We start from the raw sequence: 24,935 nt of genomic DNA, 5'->3' as shown, positions 1-24,935 counted from the left end.
AAATCAGCCCATTTCAACTGTTCCTCTACAAAGGATTCCCCCCCACCCAAGCTCTTAAGGCAAAATTTGTTTACATTTAATTCATTTTAGCATTGAAAAATATCAGACCTTCAGATACTGGCAAGTTAAACATATATTTGTATATATCAGCATAGAGGCTGTGGGATTCCTTCCCGTCTCCCCTCTTTTTTTTGGTTTAATATTTCATTTAAAAGGTATGGACAGTTCAGTTGAGATGTTTTTTCTCTCTGGCTTTCTTTATAAACCCCTGTTTTTTATTTTTTGTAAATATAAAGGCACACAATGAAGCTTTATGCATCTATTAAAATATACACATTTGGTAAATTTAGATTTCTTTTCCATGTGTCAGTAAGTCAACATACTTATATTTATATATATTATATAATAGTCAACAACACAATCATTCTCAAAATAAAGGTCACTCCATTAAGATATCTGCATAAACTTCCGTCATGACACACCACAAAAGCCCATTGCATAGTGCACCAATGGGGTTCAGGAACCACAAAAAATTAAATAAGTCAGAGAACAAACATGTTGTTTCCCTTTTAAACAAATACATCAATTTCATACCAGAACTGTAGAGAATTGTTACAGCAGGAAATGCTACCTGCAAAAAAATAAATAAAACACAGTTGCAACTTGGACAATCTAGAAACCAAATGAAATGAAAGCAAGAAAGATTTGAATGTTGAACACAAATGCCATTGTTACGTCTACACACACACACACACACGCACACAGTGACAGTCTTTTGCAGCAACAAAGCTTGAGTGCAGGGCCTTGTAATAACATAATTGTAGTGGCCCCCTCTTCCAGTCCACTTGTACCCTTTGCAGATACAAGGGCTTCACAAGCTCTCAAGGGCCTTCCATTTGCTTTCATAGAGGGAACAGCTTGGAATGTGCAAAAGGTTGTATGCGTCGAGTTACTGTTCACTTGTTGGGATGTGTGGAGCCCTGTCCATCCGGGTTGTGGAAGCTGTGGGCCTCCAGATGCTGTTTCAACTACAACTCCCATCATCCCTGACCGGTTGCCCCATAGAGGCAGGGGCTGCTGGGAGCTGTAGGCAAACAACATCTGGGAGCGCCAAAGTTTCCCATCCCTAGTTAAAACTCCTGAGGGCCATTCAGCTCTCACGGGCGACGCACTGCTTGATTTCTCGTCACTTAGCCGCTGAACATGTGAAATGGCTCCATCGCAAAGCATGATTTGAGACTGAGCTGAGGTGGAATTTCCACCCGTGCTGTTTGGCCAGCGATAGCTGATGCTCTGAGTTAACTGAGGTACGTAGCAACAGTACACTTTCACGATTTTCTTCCAGAAAGAGCAGGATAGGTGCATCAAGATGTAGCTATGTTAGTTTCACCCCAAACCTTGGCCTTGTTGTTGTGTCTTTAATAGCTGCAAACGGGGCTTTTCACCCCAGCCGGAACTCGAACTCAGTTCTGGCACCTCTCAGGTGGGCACCCTTGCCATTATAAGAGAACACTCAAATTGGCTTCCATCTGTACAATGATGTCACAACAAGCTGCATTGTAATATCTCCAAATGTTTTTCTCATTCTCTTGAAAACACTGCATTCCAACCTTCCATCTGTACAATGATGTCACAACAAGCTGCATTGTAATATCTCCAAATGTTTTTCTCATTCTCTTGAAAACACTGCATTCCAACCCTCACCTCTGTCCCCCCCACCCCCCGCCCCAAACCAGTCTCCTATTTTATCATGCAGGAAAAATGTCCGCTGTGTACATGCTGTGGTTGGTTGGGAGACTTCATGTGTCAGCACCTCCCATTCCACTTGGGTGTCTTTGGGTCAGTCGCTGCCTCATCCTAACCTGCCACGCAGGGTTGTGGTGAGGATAAAACAAAGAGAGGGGAAAGTGTGTATGCCACACCTGGGATAGAAATGCAATCAATAAACGAATGATTCCCTGACCAGTGGCCATGCTGTTTGGAACTGATGGGAGTTGGGAGTTCAACAATATCTGGAGGGCTGCAGGTTCGCCACCCTGATTTATACCGAAGACGCTGTGGCAGCAAGAAAACACATTTCAGGCTTATCACAGGAACAGGAAATGTGTATCCACTGGATGATTTCTATTTAATAATAATAATAATAAATTTTATTTATACCCCGCCCTCCCCGGCTAGAGCCAGGCCAATAAAATTATAGTAAAAACATAATAGGAAAAAAACCAATTTAAAATACAGGTTAAAATGCAATTTTAAACGCAGCCTCATTTTAAAAGTAGCCCATAGATCAAAACCATAAGGGGAGGGAAACATAAGGGTCAGACTGAATCCAAACCAGGCGGAACAGTTGTGTCTTGCAGGCCCTGCAGAAAGATGTCAAGTCCTGCAGGGCCCTAGTCCCTTGTGACAGAGCGTTCCACCAAGTCGGGGCCAGTACTGAAAAGGCCCTGGCCCTAGTTGCGACCAATCTAACCTCCTTGCAACCTGGGACCTCCAAAATGTTGTCATTTGTGGACCTTAAGGTTCTCCGCGGGGCATACCAGGAGAGGCGGTCCTGTAGGTAATCACATGTCAAATTTAAAAAGGCAGTGTCTAATAGAGGTTGACCCTTCCAATGTGCTTTTGCTGCTCATTTCATTTGGGCTTCCGTGGGACAAATTCCCAATGAATTTCCTGTCAGGGGTGGATGTATGGGTGTGCAAACAGGGGGCGCTGAGCCAAGAGGGCACCATCTTTGAGAAGGAGCCGGAAGGCTCTGACAGGGTCCTAGAATGCTCCTGCCTCCTTCCCAAGGCCTAGTTAGCGCTTTTCCAGCTTTGGAAAAGACGTCAGAGGGCTCCCAAAAACCAAGCTGCCACTAAAAAATCCCAGTCAAAGCATCTATTAGTCCTGGGATGAAAATTTCCATTGGCGCCAACAGACACTTTTCATCTGGGATCAAAGCAACTGGGGTGGGGGAAGGAGGTTAACCCCCTTTTCCACACACAATGGTTTTGATCCTGGTTGGGATCCATAACTATTTGAATTTTAAGAAGCTTTAGGTATGTTAAATGTCCTTGCACAATTAACATGACATCTGGTGGCTCTGCATCCCAACAGAAAAATCGGCACTCAAATATTTTGCGTGAATCCAATCTGAATTTGTGCCCTCCTGGTACAAGAGAGATCAGAGAGCTGAATTTTAGAAATGTTGTGTATCATTGTGATTATACAAAAGAATAAAAAAAACCAGGTTTTGAACTGCGCATGTTTCTCTCTGCTGAAATAAAAAGTATTCACGTTATTAAACAGGGTTTGTGTTGAAGCAGAACTGGAGTGCCCTTGAGTGCAATATAGGCTTTCTTGCTCCATTAAGGGGGCGGGACCTTCTCTTCAATATTCCCACTATAGCAGTCTGATCATTATAAGGAGTGTGAAAAACACACCAAATCACACCTGAACCCAGTGAACTAAATTTCATCTCCATTCTGACATTTGGTTTGGCTTGTTACGAGTTCCATGATCTCTACAACATAATCCCTCATGTGTATGTTGTGGGTTAACTTTGATTTCCTGGTATATATGAAGGCACTCACCTAGATTATGATATAAACATTACAAACAGCAACAGCCCTGCACTACTTTCCTCCTCACCCCCTTTTAAAGGAAAAATGTTGCCAGTGCATCATGATTTTGCAAGAAGTGACATAAAATGGGTAAAGATTTTATTTATTTACTTCTACATTTAGAACGTGCCTTCAGGGTGTCTGGGAATTTTGCTTCCTTTCGTTCTATGAAAGAAAGTCGTACAGGACCTTCTTTCTCCTCTAAGGAAAGGGTGGGGAACCTGTGGTCTCGTGGAAGGTGTTTGACTCCAACTCCCATCAGACCCAGCTGGCATGGCCAATGGCCAGGGACGATGGAAGTTGGAGTCCAACAACATCTTGAGGACTACAGGTTCACTCCTCCAAGGTTTCATTCTCTGAGCTAAAAGATTAGGATCCTTTGGGAATGGACAACAGCTCAGTAGTAGGCTGCTGCAACCTACTTGGCAGAAGAATACAGTAAATGGCACAAATCCCAAAGCCCTTCCTTATTCCTTAGGAAATGTTTATTTTGAGAATTCTTTCTCGTGGTTTTTGCTTTATATGAGCCTCAGCCAAGGGCCACCACCTCTCCTCTTCTTGACCCCGTGGCCACCACTGAGCACTCCATGTGGCTCCAGACCATTTTAGAATCCTACCTATGCAGTATTTGTACAGAACTCTGTGCACACTTGGCTGCGAGTGCTGTTATAAATAAATATATTATGGTTGTTTACGGAGAGGGGCAGTGCTGTTTGTACTAGGGATTGAATCCAAGAAGTTCTCTATTTTTGTACCTTGCAATATTATTAAGCTTTCCTTTAGAAAAGGGATTGAAAGACCCTGAGTTTCATCCTAGAGGTATGTAGTCAGCATTTAAAGTTGCCAAAGCATATTTGACTGGCTTGGAGTTTTTATTTCTTCGGGCAGGTGTGGGTAGCCAGTTGTTGCTGGATTTCAGCATAGGCGCTTATTCTGTCGGCTTTAGTTGTTGTTTGTTTTGTGGCAATCACCTCGAGACTCATGTTGAAAGCAATTCCTAAATTAGATAAGTAACAGAGTAAGCGGGACCCGTTATCCCTGGCAATCGCCCAATGGGAACCAGAGTCCAACAACATCTGGAGGACCACAGGTTCCTCACCCTGTGGTTGAGATGACCATGATGGTCCAAACTACAACAATGAACAAGGCTCCTCACCCCTGTCTTAGGGGATATGGGTAATAACAGTGACAAGCAAGCAAATGGACAAATAGTTCCATACAGGTGTATCCCATGAGCTCAATCTCAAATGGCCAGATGAAAAAGTAAAGAAGGGCCAGTGAATATCTGATAAGCTGTGGATGTTTGATGGATCCCAGTTCCAATGACTTCATTGCACATAGGCTGCAGAGCTTGCTATATCAAGCAGAGGTCTGCAGGACTGCATAAAAGGAAACGCAAAGTTCTTGTTTGCTGTGTAGGATGTGACATCCGAAGCCACATCCTGCGCAAGATTGTTTGGAAATAAGCCCTGTTGTATTAATGGGTCTCACTCACCATATGAATTAAGGAAACTCACAAATGGAGAAAAACTTATTAACTCATGGGAACTTAGAAGGACCGTTGCAATGTTTTTTTATGCCATGTTAAAGGAGGCACAAATTCATGGTTTACCGAGACAGGAATCAGGGAATCTCTATCTCTGAAGAGAAATGGAAATGGAATTATTTGTCACTCAATAAAGTTAGTGAAGAAGATGCAACACCAACGTAAACACCATTGGTACTTAACTCAAGCTCGACATTCTCAACGGCTAGATTTAAATGTTGGAAATACAACGAGTCTCCTTTATATGTGGCAGGAATGTCAACATGTCAAAAGTTATTGGAGACATTTTGGGGGCATAATATTGCAAACTGGGGCTTAAACCCTTCATTGGTCCTTTTCAATGTAACTCGGCTTGGTATTCCTGAGATCTAAAAATCATTGATCCTCCACTTAATGATTGATGTTAAAATAATATAGGATTGATATTGGAAAAAACACCAGTCTCCCTCCATTTGGGAACTGGTGTTAAAATGTTTGGACCTAGCTATAATGGAAAAAATGATGGAAAGTATCAAAGATTTGGGACAAAACAGATCATCAATATAGCAGACAAGTAGTTAAGTTGTATTGTTTATTGGAATAATAACTGTGGACATAATAAATGGGACAGAAGTCTGTTTTTTGTAGTATCAAATAATGTAATGTTTAAATTTTAATTTATCACAATAGATTTATTTATTTATTTGGGTTTTAAAGGTAAGTGAGAATTGGACTGTTGCCTCATTGGGAACTGATGCTGCCTTGGGAACCTATGGTTGGTACTGCACATAAAGCAGGAATCAGCTTTTAGTGTATCAAATATGAAAAGTTGGGAGCTCCAAGGCAACCATTCTACAATATTCAAAGTTAGATACTGAGTGGAGTGGAGTGATCTTACATGAGTATTGATTTGTTTGTACCATGGTTATAGATGACCTAAATCCAAGAAGTTCTGATATTGGTCTGAGCTGTGTTTCAGTCCATCTGAAGTAGCCCATGGATATAACATTAGGATTTTAGTTACATTCTAGGTTTAGCCTCCCATCTATTCCTAATGCAGATGTTTGAAGTTAGTGTTGAACTACATGTTCCGCAGAATCGCATGGTACCATTCTTGCTTGTGCCACATGATTCTGCTAGTCATGAATATTAGCTTTTAGGGTCATGGTACTGAAATCAAATTGAACCACACTGTCACTGTACGGGTCCTGCTTGCTAAATTATTCCGGTTCAGATAAACCAAATCACAGAAATCTGACAACCAAAGTCTCCATTCTTACTTACTAGATAAAATAGCTAAATGGATCAAACAAAATATCCAAAAAGAACTCGCCAAGATGCAAATTCCAACTGGTCAATATATTAAATTGTGGTTGAGTCATGTTGTGTCATACCATAGTTCACCAGGAAACAACTGAGACAAAACGAATGGAGAAGGTGACATGGGAAGTGTGTGCCAAAGTGCAAGAATATTTTGCTAAGTGAAAAGGTGAAGTAGTTTTATATAGGTGAAAATGGGGGTGCTGGTCTGCACAGCCTGATCACTGGAGCTCTTTTTATCTCTGGAATATCCTCAGGGAAAAAACTATGGCTCCTGCCTGAATAAACCTACCCATCTAGTCAATGTTTGCATTCACAAAATGAAAAACTGACTTGCTCTTTGCCAAATAACTTAACGGTCCTTAGTATGACTGCAATTGAGTATTTTCTTTGGCAGGGATGGGGAATCTGTGGCCCTTCAGATATTGTAGGACTCAGCTTCCTTCTCAACCCCAGTCCACATGGCCAACGGTCATGGATAATGAAATTCCAACAACATCCAGAGGGTAACATGTTTCCCATCCTTCTCCACTGGAAAGCAAAGAGGTCATAGACATGTCCCCTGCCAAGGGAATCTTACTGCATTTCCTTATCAGATACCCACTTCATTGAGTGTGGGTTCCATTGAAACCATACTATCACTGCAGCAGGAAGTGTCTTATGCAATGGGTTTCCTAGGCCCAGAAAAAACCTCAACAGGCTCAACTAGCCTATTGGAAGCAACATTCAGTGAAAGAGGCCTGTGAATGGTGGTGGTGAGATCAGAAACATGATGTTTTCCTTGATGTGATCTTCTGTTGATTCAGGATGAGCACTTGACAGAACCATCCTGAAGAACAGAAAGGTGTCTGCGTGAGTGAGTGAGTGAGTGAGTGATATGACTTCTGGAAACAGAAACTTTATGGGAAAAGATGGGTTTGAAATGAGAGCCGAAAGAAGCCACTGAATTTTAGCCCAAGGTTTAGCTTGGTGACAAAGAGTGGAACTGTCGTGTTTCCATTTCATCTACTCGGGCGAGTAGTCTAACTCGTCATTTGAAATCAGTGCATCCGAGTTCTGTTTGTGTTTGCCTTTGCTCTTTGATTTGCTACTTGTCCGACTGTTTTCCTTTGCTTCTGACATATGCTGGTAAGAGAAACCTTTGTCGTCGGCAGGATCCCAGTCCTGGTAGTTGTCGTTCTCGGCGTAGGCCAAGCCATCGTCGACGGAGAAGGGGTCGACATCAACATCGTAGCGCTGGTATGTGCTCTGATGCAGCGCCTCTTCCCGAGCCGTGATCTCCAGTGTGCTGTTCCATATGCCATAGCCAAAATAAATCAGCAACCCTGCAGGAGAGGGGAGAGTTTGGCTGGTAAAAATATTGTACTGTAGTCTGAATTAGGGTTGCCTTGTAGGCAATCCAACATGAAACGGTTCCAAGCTCTAATGAATCTATAAACACTGCTGCAGAATTTGAGTGGTTTATTATCTATATTTCACCATATGGATTATATACTCTGTGGGATAGTTCCAAAACTATCTTGATTGTGCCGTTCCTTCCCCTTTTGCTGAGCTCTTTTTCTGAAAATACATTTTATTTACTAGATGTTTCAGTTGCAAAGCCAAACCCCCAGGGCAGAAAAGGAAACATGTAAAATAATTACACAACCTGCTGTGCTATATTTTTGTTTTTCACCTGTAGGTTTTCATTGGCACAATATCGAAGCAGGATTTAGTAACAAAACAAACCACATCGCTAATTTTTTTTTTAAATGAAGAAAAGGAGGATAAACACAAAGAAAAAGATCTCTTGATTATGTTCTTCTGTGGCCTTTGCTTCCTTTCATTTCAATGGCAGACTAGCAGAGGCTGAGAGGGAGGAAAACAAGTTGAGGATAAGGAGCAGGGCAAGAGATGAGAGTCACATGCAAATATAGGAGTTGTATCCCATGTTGTGCCTCATGTTGATAGAAAGGGAACTTCTTTCCAGGCGTGAAAAGGGAAGAGAGGCGTTTCCTCCATTTCCCCTTTCCCTCTGCAGTCTCCCATGCCACCTTCTTCACAGTTCCAAAGGGTCCCCCAGTCCTTTGGAGAAGGTTTTGGGGGGCATATGAGTAAGGGGGATGCAGAGGAAGTGGAAAATGACAAATCATATCCCTCCATATTCAACTGGTGGAAGGCTCTGCTGTATCAAAGATTCTTCTGTTGAACAACAGAGGTTGCCAACGTGGCATTTGCTGGACTACAACTCCCATCATCCTTGACCATTGGCCACGGCTGACTGGGGCTGATGGGAGTTGCAGTCCAACAACATCTAGATGGCACCTCACTGACTATCGATATGTTAGCATGAGAAACTCCACAAGGGAAGGGTTTAAGAGCTACTGAATTTCTTTTTATGTAGTTATTCTATTCTGCTGTGAAATGGGATTCCCAGCGGTGACCCATCCAAATGAAGGTTTAGTTAGGTGTAGTCACAGATGCTTCAAGCCATTCACTGGGTCCATGCTGATATTATACAGTAGTGCCTTGTGCTGTCATGCCATAACTCACCAATCAATACTTCATAGGTAGAACTTTTGTAAAGCCAAATGGGGGATGCTTCTTTTAAGACAGGGGTGGGAAACCTGTGACCCCCTAGAAGTTGGTGGACTCCATCTCTCAGCCACTGCAACCACCACAGTCTGTGGTCAGGGGTGATGAGAGCTGATGTCCAGCAACATCTGGAGGGCCACCATTTCCCCACATCTGCTCTAAGAAGAGGTTTCCATTCTCCAAACCAATGAAGGTTGGTTGAAACTGAGCACTCTGACATACTCTGGGTGGTCTCTTCAGTGGAATTATCCCATATTGCCAGGGATTGGCTGAATGACAAGGAGTAGTAGGAGGTGCCAGCCAGGGGACCTCTGAGGGAAATTGCAGAGGAGGAAGGTTCAGAGCCTGAGAATTGGTGGTGGTCAGAGGGAGAAGATTGGGGGGAGGAGTTGCATGCTGAAGGGACAACAGGGTTTTATGAGCTGGAGGAACCTGTGACAGGGAGCAGTTCAGACTCTGAGGCTGAAGCAGAGGTCAAGAGACTGCTGAAGAATCCAGGGAGTCTCCATCTCCTGCTCTGGCAAGCTCCGCTCCCCATCCCTGTCTCCAAGAATGAGAAGGATAATGAGAAGAGTGGAACAGAGGTCAAAGGTGGGCAGACACAGTTTGAGGCTGCTTGGGAAACATCCAGGAGAGGAGGAGTCTTAGAAGGAGTTGAAGGCAGGGACCTTCAGTCCTGGCAACTGCTCTATAGGGGAAAGACCTACTGGGAATTGTTGAGTTGTAAGCCATTTCCTTGAATAAAGTGTTAACTTGACTGACAACTGTCTCTGCTTCTTTGTGCTGACCTGCATCTGACCCTGACACATGCACTGTCCCCAAACCTTCACACCCCACGTTTAGAACTTACCCACAAAACACCAGACAGCAAACCGGATCCAGGTGATCCTTGAAAGTTTCAGCATGAGATAGATGTTCACAAGCATAGCGAAGGCTGGGACAAAAGGCAGGCAAGGAGCCATATAAGGGAGCTTTTTGGGGTTTTCTGGCTGCTGAAGGATGACGAACACCAACACAATGATCAGCAGGACCATCAGGACCACCAGAAGAATTGCCCACCAACTTTGGTCATAGAGGTAGTCCACCCCAAAAATGATGAAAGAGCAGAAGATGAACATTAGGACAAACAGCAAGAGCACACAAGTGGTGACAGTCTGGCCAGTAGCTGCAGTGGGTCGATCCATTTTCCCGGGAAGTCCCAGGTGGATCCTCATCGTGTAGTATCGTGGTCCTATGAGTTTCTTTAGCTTGATGAGGTAGATGTTCTCAGACTCATCTGCCTCTATTCCAGAAGTCATGTCGACTGTGCCATAGTTGGGGTGGTTGACGTTGTAAGCGGATTTGTCCGATTTCCCAATGAGCATCTCGTTGTCGCCCAAGGAAGGCAGGTTCTTAGCGCCACAAGTGTTGGTGGGCGGGCCTGCAAACTCCTCCCCTTCGCTGACTGGAGAGCAGACTTCCTTCTCGCAGTCTGCTATGATCCCTTCCTTCTTCTTAGTGTGCTCTTCAGAAAGGAACTTGACGAAGCCGTCAATGTCGCTTTCTGGTTGGTACCGAAGAAGCAGGACGCACACAGAGACCAAAGTGTAGGCGAGCAAGGTGCCGATGGACATCATCTCTATCAGGTCCCTCAGGCTTACCAGCAAGGAGAGCAGGGCTGCGAGAAACCCTGAGACAATGCAGGCGACCACGGGAGTCTCCGTGTAAGAACTTACATGGGACAAGAATCTAGACGTGAAAGAGTTAAAATTAGCATAAACCATAAACTCCCTATTATTGACTTTTAGGACAAAGGAAGAGAACCTGTGGCCCACCATATGTTTGTTTCTTTATTTTATTTTATTTATTCCATAAAATTTACACACTGCTTGATGGTAATAAGAAACTTCAAGGAAGGTTTATGGAAAGATAAAACAAGAAAATCAAGAAAAATCTACAACCCTACTTCAAAACATGCAAAAGTTAAAATACTAAAGCAGATGAAAATCACCTCAGCTTTCTAAGCTTGTCTAAACACTGCCAAAAAGCGGATGCCAAAAAGAGTACAGTGAAGGCTCAAGCTCAATAGGCAGGGAGTATCTCACAAATACGGGCATCTGTAGTAGTAGCACAAATTCTGCCGATCAAAGCGGTTGAGTGGGCACATGTAATGTAAGGTGATCTCATAGGTAAACTGGTCCCAAATTGTTAAGGGCTTTATATGCCATCTTGGCTGTGAGTCCTGGAAGACCTGCCCCTCTACTTGCTGGCCTTTTCCTACCTGCCTTGGGAGGGTGGGGCCTTGACTGATTCCAACTACAAAAGCTGAGGCTGCTGAACAGATTCCTGGGCTAGGGTATTGCTTCGGGGTTGTTGTTTCTTTTTTTGGCTGCAGTTATTGATGTTGTTGTTATTATTTTGCATCTTCATTTTTAGATCTTATAACAATTTATGTGGAAATTGTTCCGTTATGGTTGTTTAGTTTTTGGTGTGTTGTATTTCTGCTTGTAATTATGTAAATCTTTTCATGTCCTAAGCCACCTTGAGCATGGTTTTAACTATGGAAAGGCAGCATACACATTAAATGATGATGATATGCTAGTAGTAACAAGTAGTAACACCTTGAACTCAGCTGGGTAGCAAACTGGTAACCAGTGCAGATCTCTGAGCCCAGGTGTTGTATGCTGACAAGGCCTCACTCCTGTCAGCAATCGTGTTGTAGCATTCTGTACTAACTGCAGCTTCTGGACCGAATGCGAGTGATGTGTTTGATGTATTATAGTATTTTAATATTCTTTTGGAAGCCGCCCAGAGTGGCCGGGGAAGCCCAGCCAGATGGGCGGGGTATAAATAATAAATTATTATTATTATTATTATTATTATTATTATTATTATGTGCTATATAGAGTGCGTGTAGATAGACTAAAATCCCCATCATTAATGGGGGATGCTGACTAGCTGATGGGAGTCTGAATCACCTGGTAGAACAGGGGCAGCCACTGTCCTGCCTTCAAACTGTTGTTGGACTCCCACCACCCCTGACTGGCTATGCTGGCTGGAGGGTTGATGGCTAGCCCTGACAAGGTCTTCCAAGGCCCCTTCTCCAACTGCCTCTGATGACATGGGACTTACCTGAAGAGAAGCCCATCGCCAGCCATAGCATAAATGATCCGAGGCATAGGGAAGAGGGAGCCCAGCAAGCTCACCGTCAACCCAGCCACAGACCCGATGGCAACAATGAACTTGGCAGTGTAGAATCGGTGGGCTGCAAACATCTCCATCAGGGGCGATTCGGTATCAATGTCGGTGTATGGCACCATCAGAGTCAAGATTATGCTCACCTGTTGAGTGGGAAGAGTGAAGGTGATGTACGGTTAGAAGTGGCACGGGGTTTACTTATTTATTTATTTTGGGTGTCCCATTGTAGTTTTCTGGGCAACTCACTCCTTTTGTTTACTACCACCCTTCACCAATTGATCCCAGGGCCAGTTTAAAAATCGAATCATAAAAATAGAATAGATAAAACAGCAATATAATCACACACACACACATGTATGTGTACACACACATACCAGCAGTACAGGAGAAAGAGGCAGCATCCTATTTTTCTGGACATTATGAAAAGAAAACCAAAACCCGAACCCGTACATGCCATTCGCAAATGCAGAGCTCCAGCTTCATTTGATTAAACGAAGCTGCTAAGATCTCATGGAATGTTTATGAATATTCCATTAGTTCAGAAGTTTGTAAAAGGGATAGAGGGAGCTCTTATGGAAGGTTGCAGAGGAGCCAGGAAGCAGCACTATGACAACAGTAGTTAACTGTTAGGCTGAGTGTGTGGTTGGCATATGTGGGAGTGCTATGTGAGCCGGGGGTGTGAGTAGTATGCACATTGTGCATAAATTGTGTGTGTGTAAGAGAGAGAAAATGTGAATGAAGAATGGGCACAGAAAATATGACCAACCGCAAACCCATCAGCAGGGTTCGCCCAATACATTTTGTTGTTGGAGCTGAAGGAAAAGATGCCCCCACCCACTGCATTCCATGTACCAGATTGGCAGGTGAATTTTACCTTGACTCTGGCAATGGGGCAGCAGTATCCACTGCACCTGAGGGCCACAGGAGTGTGTGTGTACAGGGCAGACTGTGTTGCCCAAATAGCTCTGTCCTCTAGCATCTACTGGTGGAGGCAGCTGCCCTGCTCTCCCTAATGGTACGACCAATTCTGCAGTCCACATGGACAAGCAACCATGAGCCTTGATCAGAAGCTTGCCTTCCTATATACATAAAAATGAAAGGTTGTCTTCACACCAAGGTTCGCGCGGCCATCAATAGGCGGCCATGCTTACCCCAGCGTGACAACGATGCTCAGCAAATGAGCAAGCAAGCAGAGCAGGTGGCACAGGTGATCTGTTGAATGGAGGAGGGGGAGGCGTGGTTTGCCAAGGTCCCCCCCCTCCTTTTAAGCTCAAACAAACACTTTTGTATTGCCACATAGTTCAGACATTCCTCAGCTTGCACCTTACGTTCTCAGCCACCATGTTACACCTTCCTGCAAAACGCAGAATCGTACAGAGAGCTTACTTACGGACACATAGGCGGTCAGGCACGTGACAAGTGAAGCAGTGATGGCATAAGGGATGGAAGTGTTGGGACTCTTTGCTTCTTCTCCAGTGGTGGCAATGATGTCAAATCCAATGAAGGCGTAGAAGCAGGTGGCTGCACCTTGTAGCACCTGCATGACCAATAGACTCACGTTAGACTGATCGAGGCTTCCAAGTCATATCCATTTATCTGGAACTAACAATGCCTTCTTACATTCCTAATGACAACCTGCACACTTCTTTACAGCTATTAATGGTGCAGGAGTCCCATATTCTTTTGCATGTGACCACCCTACTTTTATGACACCCCAAATCAGCTGCCTGAGGTGGCTGCCTCATCCTGCCTCAAGGTAGGCAGAGCCCTGACTGGCAATTCAAGTAGGTAGCAAAGAAAGAGAAAATAGAAGGGAATAGGTTAGCCCAGGGGCAACCAATGCAGCGCATTCCAGAAGCTATTGGACTCCAAATCCCATTAGCCTCAGTGGCCAATGGTCCAGACTCATGGGATCTGGAGTCCAAAAACATCTGGGGAGGATCACGCTTGCTACCCTTGCACTAAACAAGGTGAACAATGGGAAGAAGTTGCAGAGATTGGGACAGCACAGGGACAGATGGCCTTGCATGCAACAAATTAAATGCTCATTTGAAAGAAACATAATTTCTCCAAACGCCAGGGATGGTTAACTGGTGGCACTCCAGACTCCCAACTCCCATCAGCCAGAATGGCCAGTAACCAGGAAATCCCACTTTAGGCTTTATGGAATAGTCCTTCCATCTCATTAAAAATAATCTAGCAAAGTTAGTTTTAAAACTGAAAGCCAACACATCTCTCCTCTTTGCTGCTGCATTTTCTGGGCCAAACATTCAAGAGGCAAGCAGCATAAATCCAACTCACTAGCTTGGGGTCCAGGCCAGAATACCTTGGAGAAGAGCTTGCCTCTGAAAGGCAGGAAATCCAAATCTGTTTGAATTCCCAGCTGAGTTTTAAGCTGACACATGTGTAACAAGCACTAATTGGGCAGCACTGGGAAGTGTATATAAAGCAAATGACTTAGGCCCATTGCTATACAGTACTGAGAAACAACCAAAGCAAATATCAGTGCATCCTAGTCTACTTCAGACTTCCCCAATCTGCTGCCCTCCAGGTGTTCTGAACTACAATGCCCATGAGCCCCAGTCAGCTGTGTTGGAAGGTACCAGATTGGGGGAGACCCACTTTAACACACTGGTGCCCATTTAAATTCAGTTGAAAGCAAAGGGGTTTGTCGTCCCATTGCTTATAATGGTGTGCATAGCCTGATCCTATGCATCAGAAAGACGTCCCACTGAGTTTAGTAGTGTTAATGCTCAAGCAAGCATGCATAAGATTACAGCCATGCAGTGCAATCCTGGCCATGTTTAGGGACGTCAGTCCTACCATGTCCGATTTAATAGGGCATAATCCCAGAAAAGTGTGCACAAGATTGTAGTCATAGGCATATATACTTCCTTTTAGATTGCACCCACTGACATCATGCTTTTCACCCATGTCATTTTTTGTTCTCAGCAAACCATTTACCTGCCTGTTGGTGCTGTGCGTTTTATTATACGCTGCTTATGGGATCAATTGTAATTAGCCTTTAAGTCATCAGCTCTCCAGAGAGCGCGATAATTGTGTTTATGCATTGTTAATTTCACTCGGTTGAGCAATTCTGTTTTAGCCACCTTTAATTTTGCCAGCTGGAGAGTGAAGTGGTGTTTTGTTTTGTTTTGAACTTGAATGAAAATCTGGAACATACTTTGGGGGTGGTATTTATTTCAAATGGACTAGTAAAAGAATGGAACGTTGATTAAGCAATGGGCTATAAGCCACAATGGCTATGTTTGACCTCTGCCTCTGAAACCACAGGTGGGCAGAAGGCTGTTACACTCATGCCCTACTTGTGAACTTCTCACAGGCATCTGGTTGGCTACAGTGACAACAGAATGCTGAACTAGAAGGGCCACTCCATCAGTCTCATGTTCTTAGGTATCTAGGTTCAAGGTACCAATGGAGGTTTAATGGAGGTTCAAGGAATTCTTAAGGGAGACATCCAGAAATCTGTCTTGGAAGTGGAGATTGGAGATTTACGTCATGGTTTGGTACAGCAGAGGTGGGGGAACTGTGGGCATCTATATATATATATATATATATATATATATATATATATAATTTTTATTAAATCTCCAAAAATATGCCAAAACATTTATTGTCACACACACACAAAATTCAACATAAATTTCTTCTTGACTTCCCACCCCTCCTTTCCCGATGCTTGTATTTTTACTTCTTTTTAGGGAAGCTGTGAGCTTCCACATGTGCTTAGACTTCAGTTCCCATCAGTCCCAGTCATGGGGCCAAGGATGATGGAATTTGCAGTCCTACAAGATAAGGAGAGCTATTAGGTATGTTATTGTTGAGTATCGTATGTCATTGAGATGACATAAGGAGTCAGGCCAAGGAGATGAGAGGAGGTTGTATCCAGTGCTGCAGATTCACCACTGAAGGAGATTTCCTCAGCAGAACTCCCACCACTTCTCTTCTGCAGTCCCCTCCAGACCTGAATATCTGCTCTAGAAGGGGTGCATGGGGAGAGGGGAGGGAAGAGAAATCCCATTGCTTGAGCCACTTGTACAGCATTGGATACAACCCAGGATCCTTATATGAAAGGGGTGCCTGCTGTGGATTTCTCCTTGCCAGTAATAAAAATGGAGATCCATGTAATATGATGCCTTTAAACACTTATCCTGTGGTTGCCAGGCTTTTAGGCTGATAATGGCCGAAGTCTTTATCGAAATCACTCACCCCCGACCATCCAAATGGCAGGAACTGCCCTTCGGCCCAATATTCTCCATTGACATAGAAGAGTCCAGCAATCATGATGAAGAGCCACACCACCAAGTTAATCACGTTGAGGACATTGTTAAATCCCACAGAGTTCTTCACTCCCAAAGCGACAATGATCGTTACAATGACAGCAATGAGCAAAGCCAGCAAATCTGGGTAAGATTCTTCTCCTTTACCTATGAGAAGAAAACATAGGTATATATGGAACTTTGGAAATATAGCAGAATCAAAGGAAAGGCAAATAAACGATCTTCTGGGGTTCCAGTTACAGATAGGTAGCCGTGTTGGTCTGCCATAATCAAAATAAAAAAAAATCCTTCCAGTAGCACCTTTAAGACCAACTAAGTTAGTTCTTGGTATGAGCTTTCGTGTGCAAGCACACTTCTTCAGATACACTGAAACAGAAGTTGCCAGATCCTTCTATATAGTGAGAAGGTGGGGAGGGGTATTACTCAGAAGGGTGGTGGGAATGGGAGATAGGCAGATAGCTGGGATGAGCCTGCTGACGACTCTTAACGACTGTAATGGGTCTTACAGGAAAAGGCAAGGGGTGAGAAGGTGAGAAATGGCTTAGTCATGTATAATGGGATAAGAATCCAATGTCTTTGTTCAAACCAGATTTCTCCATGGTTTTAAGTTTGGTAATGAGTTGCAATTCAGCAGCTTCTCTTTCCAGTCTATTTCTGAAATTCCTTTGTAGTAAAACAGCTACTTTGAGATCTTGTATAGAATGTCCTGGGAGATTAAAGTGTTCTCCTACTGGTTTCTCTGTTTTGTGATTCTTGATGTCAGATTTATGTCCATTTATTCTTTGGCGTAAGGTTTGGCCTGTTTGTCCAATATAGAGAGCTGAAGGACACTGTTGGCATTTGATGCCATACACAATGTTAGATGATGAGCAATTGAATAGTCCCGAGATGGTATGTGTGATGTTGTTGGGGCCAGTAATGGTGTTGTCCGGGTGTATGTGGCAGCAAAGTTGGCATCTGGGTTTATTGCAGGCTCTGGTGCCAGTGTCCGTGTTAAGTCTGGTTGTAGTATTATTGTGGGTTAGGAGTTGTTTAAGATTGGGTGGCTGTCTGTAGGCAATGAAAGGTCTTCCTCCCAGAGCTTGAGAAAGAGAACTGTCATTGTCCAGGAGAGGTTGTAGATCTCTGATGATGCGTTGTACTGTTTTAACTTGGGAGCTGTATGTGATGACTAGAGGTGTTCTGTTATTTTCTTTTTTGGGTCTGTCTTGCAGCAAGTTCTCTCTGGGTATAAGTCTGGCTCTGTTGATCTGTTGTCTAACTTCATCTGCTGGGTATTTTAGTTCTGAAAAGGTTTGCTGTAGATCTCTTAGGTGAGAGTCTCTGTCTGTAGAATTGGAACAGATGCGGCTGTAACGTAGTGCCTGGCTACCAAACAGTCCAAACATACCAAACAGTCCATTGTATATAGCCAGGCACTACGTTACAGCCGCATCTGTTCCAATTCTACAGACAGAGACTCTCACCTAAGAGATCTACAGCAAACCTTTTCAGAACTAAAATACCCAGCAGATGAAGTTAGACAACAGATCAACAGAGCCAGACTTATACCCAGAGAGAACTTGCTGCAAGACAGACCCAAAAAAGAAAATAACAGAACACCTCTAGTCATCACATACAGCTCCCAAGTTAAAACAGTACAACGCATCATCAGAGATCTACAACCTCTCCTGGACAATGACAGTTCTCTTTCTCAAGCTCTGGGAGGAAGACCTTTCATTGCCTACAGACAGCCACCCAATCTTAAACAACTCCTAACCCACAATAATACTACAACCAGACTTAACACGGACACTGGCACCAGAGCCTGCAATAAACCCAGATGCCAACTTTGCTGCCACATACACCCGGTCAACACCATTACTGGCCCCAACAACATCACACATACCATCTCGGGACTATTCAATTGCTCATCATCTAACATTGTGTATGGCATCAAATGCCAACAGTGTCCTTCAGCTCTCTATATTGGACAAACAGGCCAAACCTTACGCCAAAGAATAAATGGACATAAATCTGACATCAAGAATCACAAAACAGAGAAACCAGTAGGAGAACACTTTAATCTCCCAGGATATTCTATACAAGATCTCAAAGTAGCTGTTTTACTACAAAGGAATTTCAGAAATAGACTGGAAAGAGAAGCTGCTGAATTGCAACTCATTACCAAACTTAAAACCATGGAGAAATCTGGTTTGAACAAAGACATTGGATTCTTATCCCATTATACATGACTAAGCCATTTCTCACCTTCTCACCCCTTGCCTTTTCCTGTAAGACCCATTACAGTCGTTAAGAGTCGTCAGCAGGCTCATCCCAGCTATCTGCCTATCTCCCATTCCCACCACCCTTCTGAGTAATACCCCTCCCCACCTTCTCACTATATAGAAGGATCTGGCAACTTCTGTTTCAGTGTATCTGAAGAAGTGTGCTTGCACACGAAAGCTCATACCAAGAACTAACTTAGTTGGTCTTAAAGGTGCTACTGGAAGGATTTTTTTTTATTTTGATCTTCTGGGGGAATGTGTCGGTTTCAGAAATACTTCTGCACTTAGTATTCACAGCACAGCAGACATGCTATGTCAACTCTTTCTTATAGGAGCATCGGCATGGCATTGCCATTAGATGGTTTTGTTCCTGTGTCTTCTCTGCAGTTCTTTTCTGTTTTCTTTTCAGAGCACAGAAAGTCTGACTTGTTCCCCAAACAATGGAAGAGCAGAACCGTCTCCAGAACTGTAGGAAACTTGAGCACCACCTGTTCTATTTCTTATGGCATATTGGGCAGCTGAGCACATTGTCACACATGGACGTCTCTGTGCATCTTCACTATTACCTTTCGGTGTTAATCTGCAAATTTTTTTTTGCATACTGAAATATACTCAGAGTCGCAAAGTGATTTCATGCTCTTTATTCAGCTCATAGTGGTGAGGAGGAATGAATAAATGTCCCCTCACAGTATCTGCTTTATATACATTATTTACACAATGGGCTGCACATGATTGGCTAATTCTGGAATTCTACTGTAAGCCAATCAGGTTGTGGATTCACTTCTATCTGGAGCAGGATTGGGTGGTTCCTGCCAACCAATCATACTGCTGCATTGTTCTAGGACCAATCAGACTGCTGCATTCTGAATCCTATTGTTCTAGGACCAATCAGACTGCTGCCTTTTGGATCCTATTGTTCTAGGACCAATCAGACTGCTACAGTTTGGATCCTATTCAACTCAGTACATAACACCCCTCCCCTCTAAGTTCCAGTCCTGCCCGGGAGGTCGCATTCATAGTCCTCAAGGTATGCCGGCGGCCTACGTGTGCGTTGTGGCCTGGGGTGTTCCCTGGTCCGGGCTCCGGGTTCTGGCTCGTGTTCCAAGGATGCTGGCTGTGATGCGGCTGTTTGGTCTGGTGCAACCGGCTCGCTCAGTCGTGGTTCTGGTTCCGGTGTCCTTTCGGCCTCACGGGTCCTCTCTGTATTTACTGATTCTGCCTCTCCTGCTGGCCCCTCCTGCTCTATGGGCCTCACTGCCCCGCTGTTCCCTTGGGACTCCTCTGACCTGTCCTCCTCCTGGTTTTCTCCCGGGAATCGTCGCCGTATCTGGTCGCAGTGGCGGCGCCAGCATTGCCCCCCATCCGTTAGCACCTCGTACGACACGGGGCCAGTGACCCTGGTGATTGTGGCGGGTACCCATGCTGGGCCTGCCCCAAAATTCTTTGCGTACACTGGGTCCTGGGCCTCGAAGGTCCGGGGGTTCCTGCCTTCCCCCACCACTACCTCATCCTGAGCTCTATCGGGGTGAAGGCGGTCCAATCTGATTGCAAGGCGCCGACCCATTAGTAGTTCAGCGGGGCTCCGGCCAGTCGTTGAGCTGGGGGTGCTGTGCTGTGCTAGAAGGAATGTGGCAAGGCGGTACTCCCAGTCCCCTTGCGTCATGCGGCGAAGGGTGTCCTTGGTGGTCCGCACCATGCGTTCTGCTTGGCCATTGGTGGCAGGGTGGAACGGCGCCGAACGGATGTGGCGGATGGCGTTCTGCGCTGTGAAGGTTTGGAATTCTCCTGACGTAAATGCAGTCCCGTTGTCTGAGACGAGAGTGTCAGGGAGCCCGTGGGTTGCAAACAGCCTGCGTAGTACCCGGATGGCTGCGGACGTGGAAGTGGACGGTACCAGTGCGACTTCCAGCCATTTGGTGTAGGAGTCCACCACTATGAAGAATGTTTTCCCCTGAAAGGGGCCAGCGAAATCCACATGCAGGCGTGACCATGGTGCTCGGGCGGACTCCCAGGACTGGACTGGGGCCCTTGGGGGATCTGGGCGGGATTCTTGGCAGGCCTGGCAGTGTTTGACCCAGGCCTCTATCTCTCCATCGATCCCCGGCCACCACACATAACTCCTGGCAAGGGCCTTCATTCTTACTACCCCTGGATGTGTCTCGTGTAGGGCTGTGAGGACCCTTTTGCAGAGGGGCTGGGGAACAACGACTCTGCTTCCCCATAACAGGCACCCCTTGTGGGCCGACAGTTCATGTTTGCGGGTTGTGTAGCCGGCGAATTCTGGCCCGGGGCTGCTGCTGGGCCATCCCCTCCACACCCAGTCCAGGACCCGGGAGATGACCCTATCTTTCTTGGAATGGTGTGCAACTTCTTGTGCCTGAATGGGGCGGTCGGGAAGCAGCTCCAGGCTCATAACCTCTTGTGCAGGTGCTGGGTCAGGGCCTGTTTCCGGTAGTGGTAGCCTGCTGAGGGCGTCCGCATGGCCCATCGCCTTCCCAGGTCGGTGAATCAGTGCATACTGGTAGCTGGCAAGGAAAATTGACCACCTGAGGACGCGAGGAGACAGCACTTGGGGGGTCTGCTTTTCGGGGGCAAACAAGCCAAGCAACGGCTTGTGGTCAGTCACCACGGTGAAGGGCCGCCCGTACAAGAAATCATGGAATTTTTTTACTCCCTTTACGATTGCCAGACCCTCCTTGTCGATTTGCGAGTAGTTCCGCTCGGTTGTGTTGAGTGTCTGGGAAAAGTACGCCACCGGTACCTCTCTTCCATCCGGGAGTTGGTGCCCCAGGACAGCTCCAATGCCATAGGGTGAGGCGTCGCATGCTAGCACCACCGGCAGCCTCTCGTCGAAGTGTGCCAAGACCGAGTTTGAGACAAGCAAGTCCTTGACTGCCTGGAATGCGGCCTCCTGGCGCTGGCCCCACACCCAAGGGGCCCGCTTGTCCAGGAGTCTGTGTAGGGGCTCCGCTACCGCCGCCTTGTGGGGAAGGAAGGAATGGTAAAAGTTCAATAGTCCCAAGAAGGCCTGAAGTTCAGTCTTGCTCTTGGGCGCTGGGGCATCACAAATGGCCCGTACCTTGTCCCCAGTCGGGTGGACCCCTTCTGCGTCCACCATAAATCCCAGAAAGTCCACCTGAGGCACTCCTAGTAGACATTTTTCCCGCTTCACCTTGAGACCCGCCGTCTGGAAACGGTGCAGAACGGTGCGGAGGCGGTCCTCAAACTCCTCTGGTGTGGGGCCGGCAATCAACACATCATCGAAGAAGGGGGTGACGCCAGGAATCCCTTTAAGGAGAGAGTCCATTATATTCTGGAATATGCCTGGTGCCACGCTGACACCGAATTGCAGCCGCTTTACCCTGAACGCTCCTCTGTGCGTCACAATCGTCTGTGCCTCTGCTGTGGCCTCATCTACTGGCAGCTGTTGATATGCTTGGGCCAAGTCCAGCTTGCCAAAAATTTTCGACCCAGCCAGGGTGGCAAGGACATGGCTGACCACTGGCACTGGGTATGCGTGGGCCGTGAGGGCCTTGTTTATGGTACATTTGTAGTCTGCGCAGATGCGGACCGAACCATTAGGCTTGACGGGTGTGACGATTGGGGTTTCCCAGGGAGCATTAGGCACCGGCTCCAGCACTCCTTGCTCTACGAGTCGGTCCAATTCCTCGTCTATACGGGGTTTCAAGGCGAACGGGACCCGGCGGGCCTTGAGCCTGACCGGCCGTACTGCGGGGTCAAGCTGTAGCGCAATGGGGGGGCCCGTATACTGTCCCAATTTCCCATCGAAAACCCCTGGAAATTCCTTGCATATGGCGTCCACGTCCACTTGTAAGCTAGTGTGGTTCACCCCGGTGACAGCTAGCCCCAGTGGTCCAAACCATGCCAATCCCAGTAAGCTAATGTAGGGGCCCTTGACCACCAGCAAGTCCAGTTGCCGCGTCCGCCCTCGGTATTGCACCCTGAAGGTCCCCACCCCCATTGTGGGGACCTTACGTTTCTGGAAGTCCCGGAGGGTGAATGGGGCCGGCCTGAGTTTGGGACCCCCAGTGGGACACAGTTTCCTTAAGGTCCTTGCCGAGATTATGGATAGAGTTGAACCCGTGTCAAGCTCCATGCGGCATGGGGCCCCCTCTATCTGTACCTCTACATAAATTTTCTCTACGTTGGGGTGGGGCAACTGGTATACCTGGAAGTCCGTGAGCTCCGTCGAGTTGCCTTGGTGCGTTGGGCCCCGGGACCTGGGGCTCTTGGATTGGTCATCTGATGCCTGGTGTCGGGTGGGCCGAGCCCGACACACCCGGGCGATGTGTCCCGATTTTCTGCACTGCCTGCACTCTGCGTTGCGGAAACGGCAGGTCCTCCTCTCGTGACTCTCCCCGCAGCTTGCGCAGTTCCCTCCTTCTCGTCGAGGCAGCTGTGGTCTGTGCGCTGCTTGAGTGCGCTGCTGTACTCGGTGCACCTCCTCCCTGTCGGATCCTGAGTCGTCGGTGAGGTCTTCATGGTGGACCCTCGGTTGGGATGGCAGGCTCGGCCGTGCCTCTTGGGTCGACCTCTCGGCAGCTTCTGTTGCCAGGGCCTCCTCCAGAGCGACCTGGAACGTTAGGTCCTTCTTAGCGTAGAGGCGTCGTTGCAGCTTCTCATCCTTCAGGCCACCGACGAGGCGGTCACGAAGCATGTTCTCCAGCTCTGAGAAGTTGCAGAACCGGGCGGCTTGGCGGAGAGAGGTCACAAACCCAGTTATGGTTTCCCCAGGGGCTTGCCGCTTTGCGTAGAAGGCATTTCGACGAGCCACCACTGAGGGCTGCGGCGAAAAGTGCCCCTTCAGCTGTTCCATTATTGTTTTGTATGGAACAGTAGCGACGTCTTCAGGCGCAAGGAGAGCCCGGGCGATTTCAAACGTCTCCTCTCCGCAGACGCTGAAGAATATCGCCCTCTTCTTGGCGTCTTCTTCGTCGGTGACCCCTTTGGCTTCTAGGAGGAAGGTGAAACGGGAGGCGTACGCTTCCCAGTCTCCAGATGCTGGGTTGAATGGCGAGAAGCTGCTGTTGGCTGCCATTCTGAGTTCCTTGTGCCCCGGAGCTGAAGCCTGGATACACGGTGCGAGGCAGCGGTGCGGCAGTTGGCGGTGCTGCGGTGCTGTGTGTGGCAGTCAGCTCAGCGGGATCCCACCTTCGTCGCCAGTGAAATATACTCAGAGTCGCAAAGTGATTTCATGCTCTTTATTCAGCTCATAGTGGTGAGGAGGAATGAATAAATGTCCCCTCACAGTATCTGCTTTATATACATTATTTACACAATGGGCTGCACATGATTGGCTAATTCTGGAATTCTACTGTAAGCCAATCAGGTTGTGGATTCACTTCTATCTGGAGCAGGATTGGGTGGTTCCTGCCAACCAATCATACTGCTGCATTGTTCTAGGACCAATCAGACTGCTGCATTCTGAATCCTATTGTTCTAGGACCAATCAGACTGCTGCCTTTTGGATCCTATTGTTCTAGGACCAATCAGACTGCTACAGTTTGGATCCTATTCAACTCAGTACATAACACATACAGTATATATTTAATGAAAATGAAACAAAGCATTTCATAGTGCTTAAAGATAAGGGTGGGGTGTTTTTTTTAGTGCAAATAATTCTTTTGATTCCCTTCTCTTGAAAGGAAACCATCTTTATGACCCTGCATTTATCTCCATGGTGTTTTTTTAATCTAGTTTTCTTTCGTTTACTTTTTAATGCTCTTAAAAAGCAAATGCACAATAGTGCTGAAATTTAAAAAACGCCTTAAACACAAGTGTTGGAAATGTCCGAAAGGTGGGTTTCAGTATGGTAGTCCCTGCTCTGCTTATATCAAGTCCAATGGCAGCAGTTGGTCTAGGGCCCTAGGGTAAGGTCCCCCAAGTAAGGTCCCCTAGGGTCCTGACCCTGCTACCCAGTCACTCACCATTCCCCTGTTGGACCCAGGACCAGATGTATTTTAGCTGCGGTGTGTGACTGCTGCTCTTGAATATGTCCTGGCCTTGCTGGGGCTCTGGGAAGGACCAAGCCTTCTGAGTGAGTTGCCACTAAGTTTTTCTGTGGCAACTGGAAAGCTTTTTAAACTTAGATGCACATTTCCCTAAGCTTGGGGACTGGAAATGTTGAATCAATGCACACAATATT

At 46.2% G+C, this 24,935-nt stretch overlaps 1 protein-coding gene across 1 annotated transcript in view; it reads right to left on the bottom strand.

Annotated features, from left to right (window-relative positions):
- Positions 1 to 3,722: 3,722 nt before the first annotated feature.
- SLC7A14 (solute carrier family 7 member 14) overlaps positions 3,723 to 24,935 on the bottom strand; it is a 59,372-nt gene continuing 38,159 nt past the window's right edge. The window contains exons 4-8 of the mRNA XM_081007042.1: positions 16,432 to 16,649; positions 13,592 to 13,738; positions 12,136 to 12,344; positions 9,875 to 10,752; positions 3,723 to 7,775 (exon numbers count right to left, since the gene is read on the bottom strand). Coding sequence (XP_080863168.1) covers positions 7,456 to 7,775; positions 9,875 to 10,752; positions 12,136 to 12,344; positions 13,592 to 13,738; positions 16,432 to 16,649 — 1,772 coding nt within the window. The 3' untranslated portion in view covers positions 3,723 to 7,455. The remainder of the gene's footprint in view (positions 7,776 to 9,874; positions 10,753 to 12,135; positions 12,345 to 13,591; positions 13,739 to 16,431; positions 16,650 to 24,935) is intronic.

Source organism: Podarcis pityusensis, assembly GCF_964106645.2.
Source record: "Podarcis pityusensis genome assembly, chromosome: 5".
In the NCBI taxonomy this organism is placed as follows: domain Eukaryota; kingdom Metazoa; phylum Chordata; class Lepidosauria; order Squamata; family Lacertidae; genus Podarcis; species Podarcis pityusensis.
The sequence above is the reverse complement of the archived record's forward strand: the minus strand, read 5'-3'. Positions and strand labels throughout refer to the sequence as shown.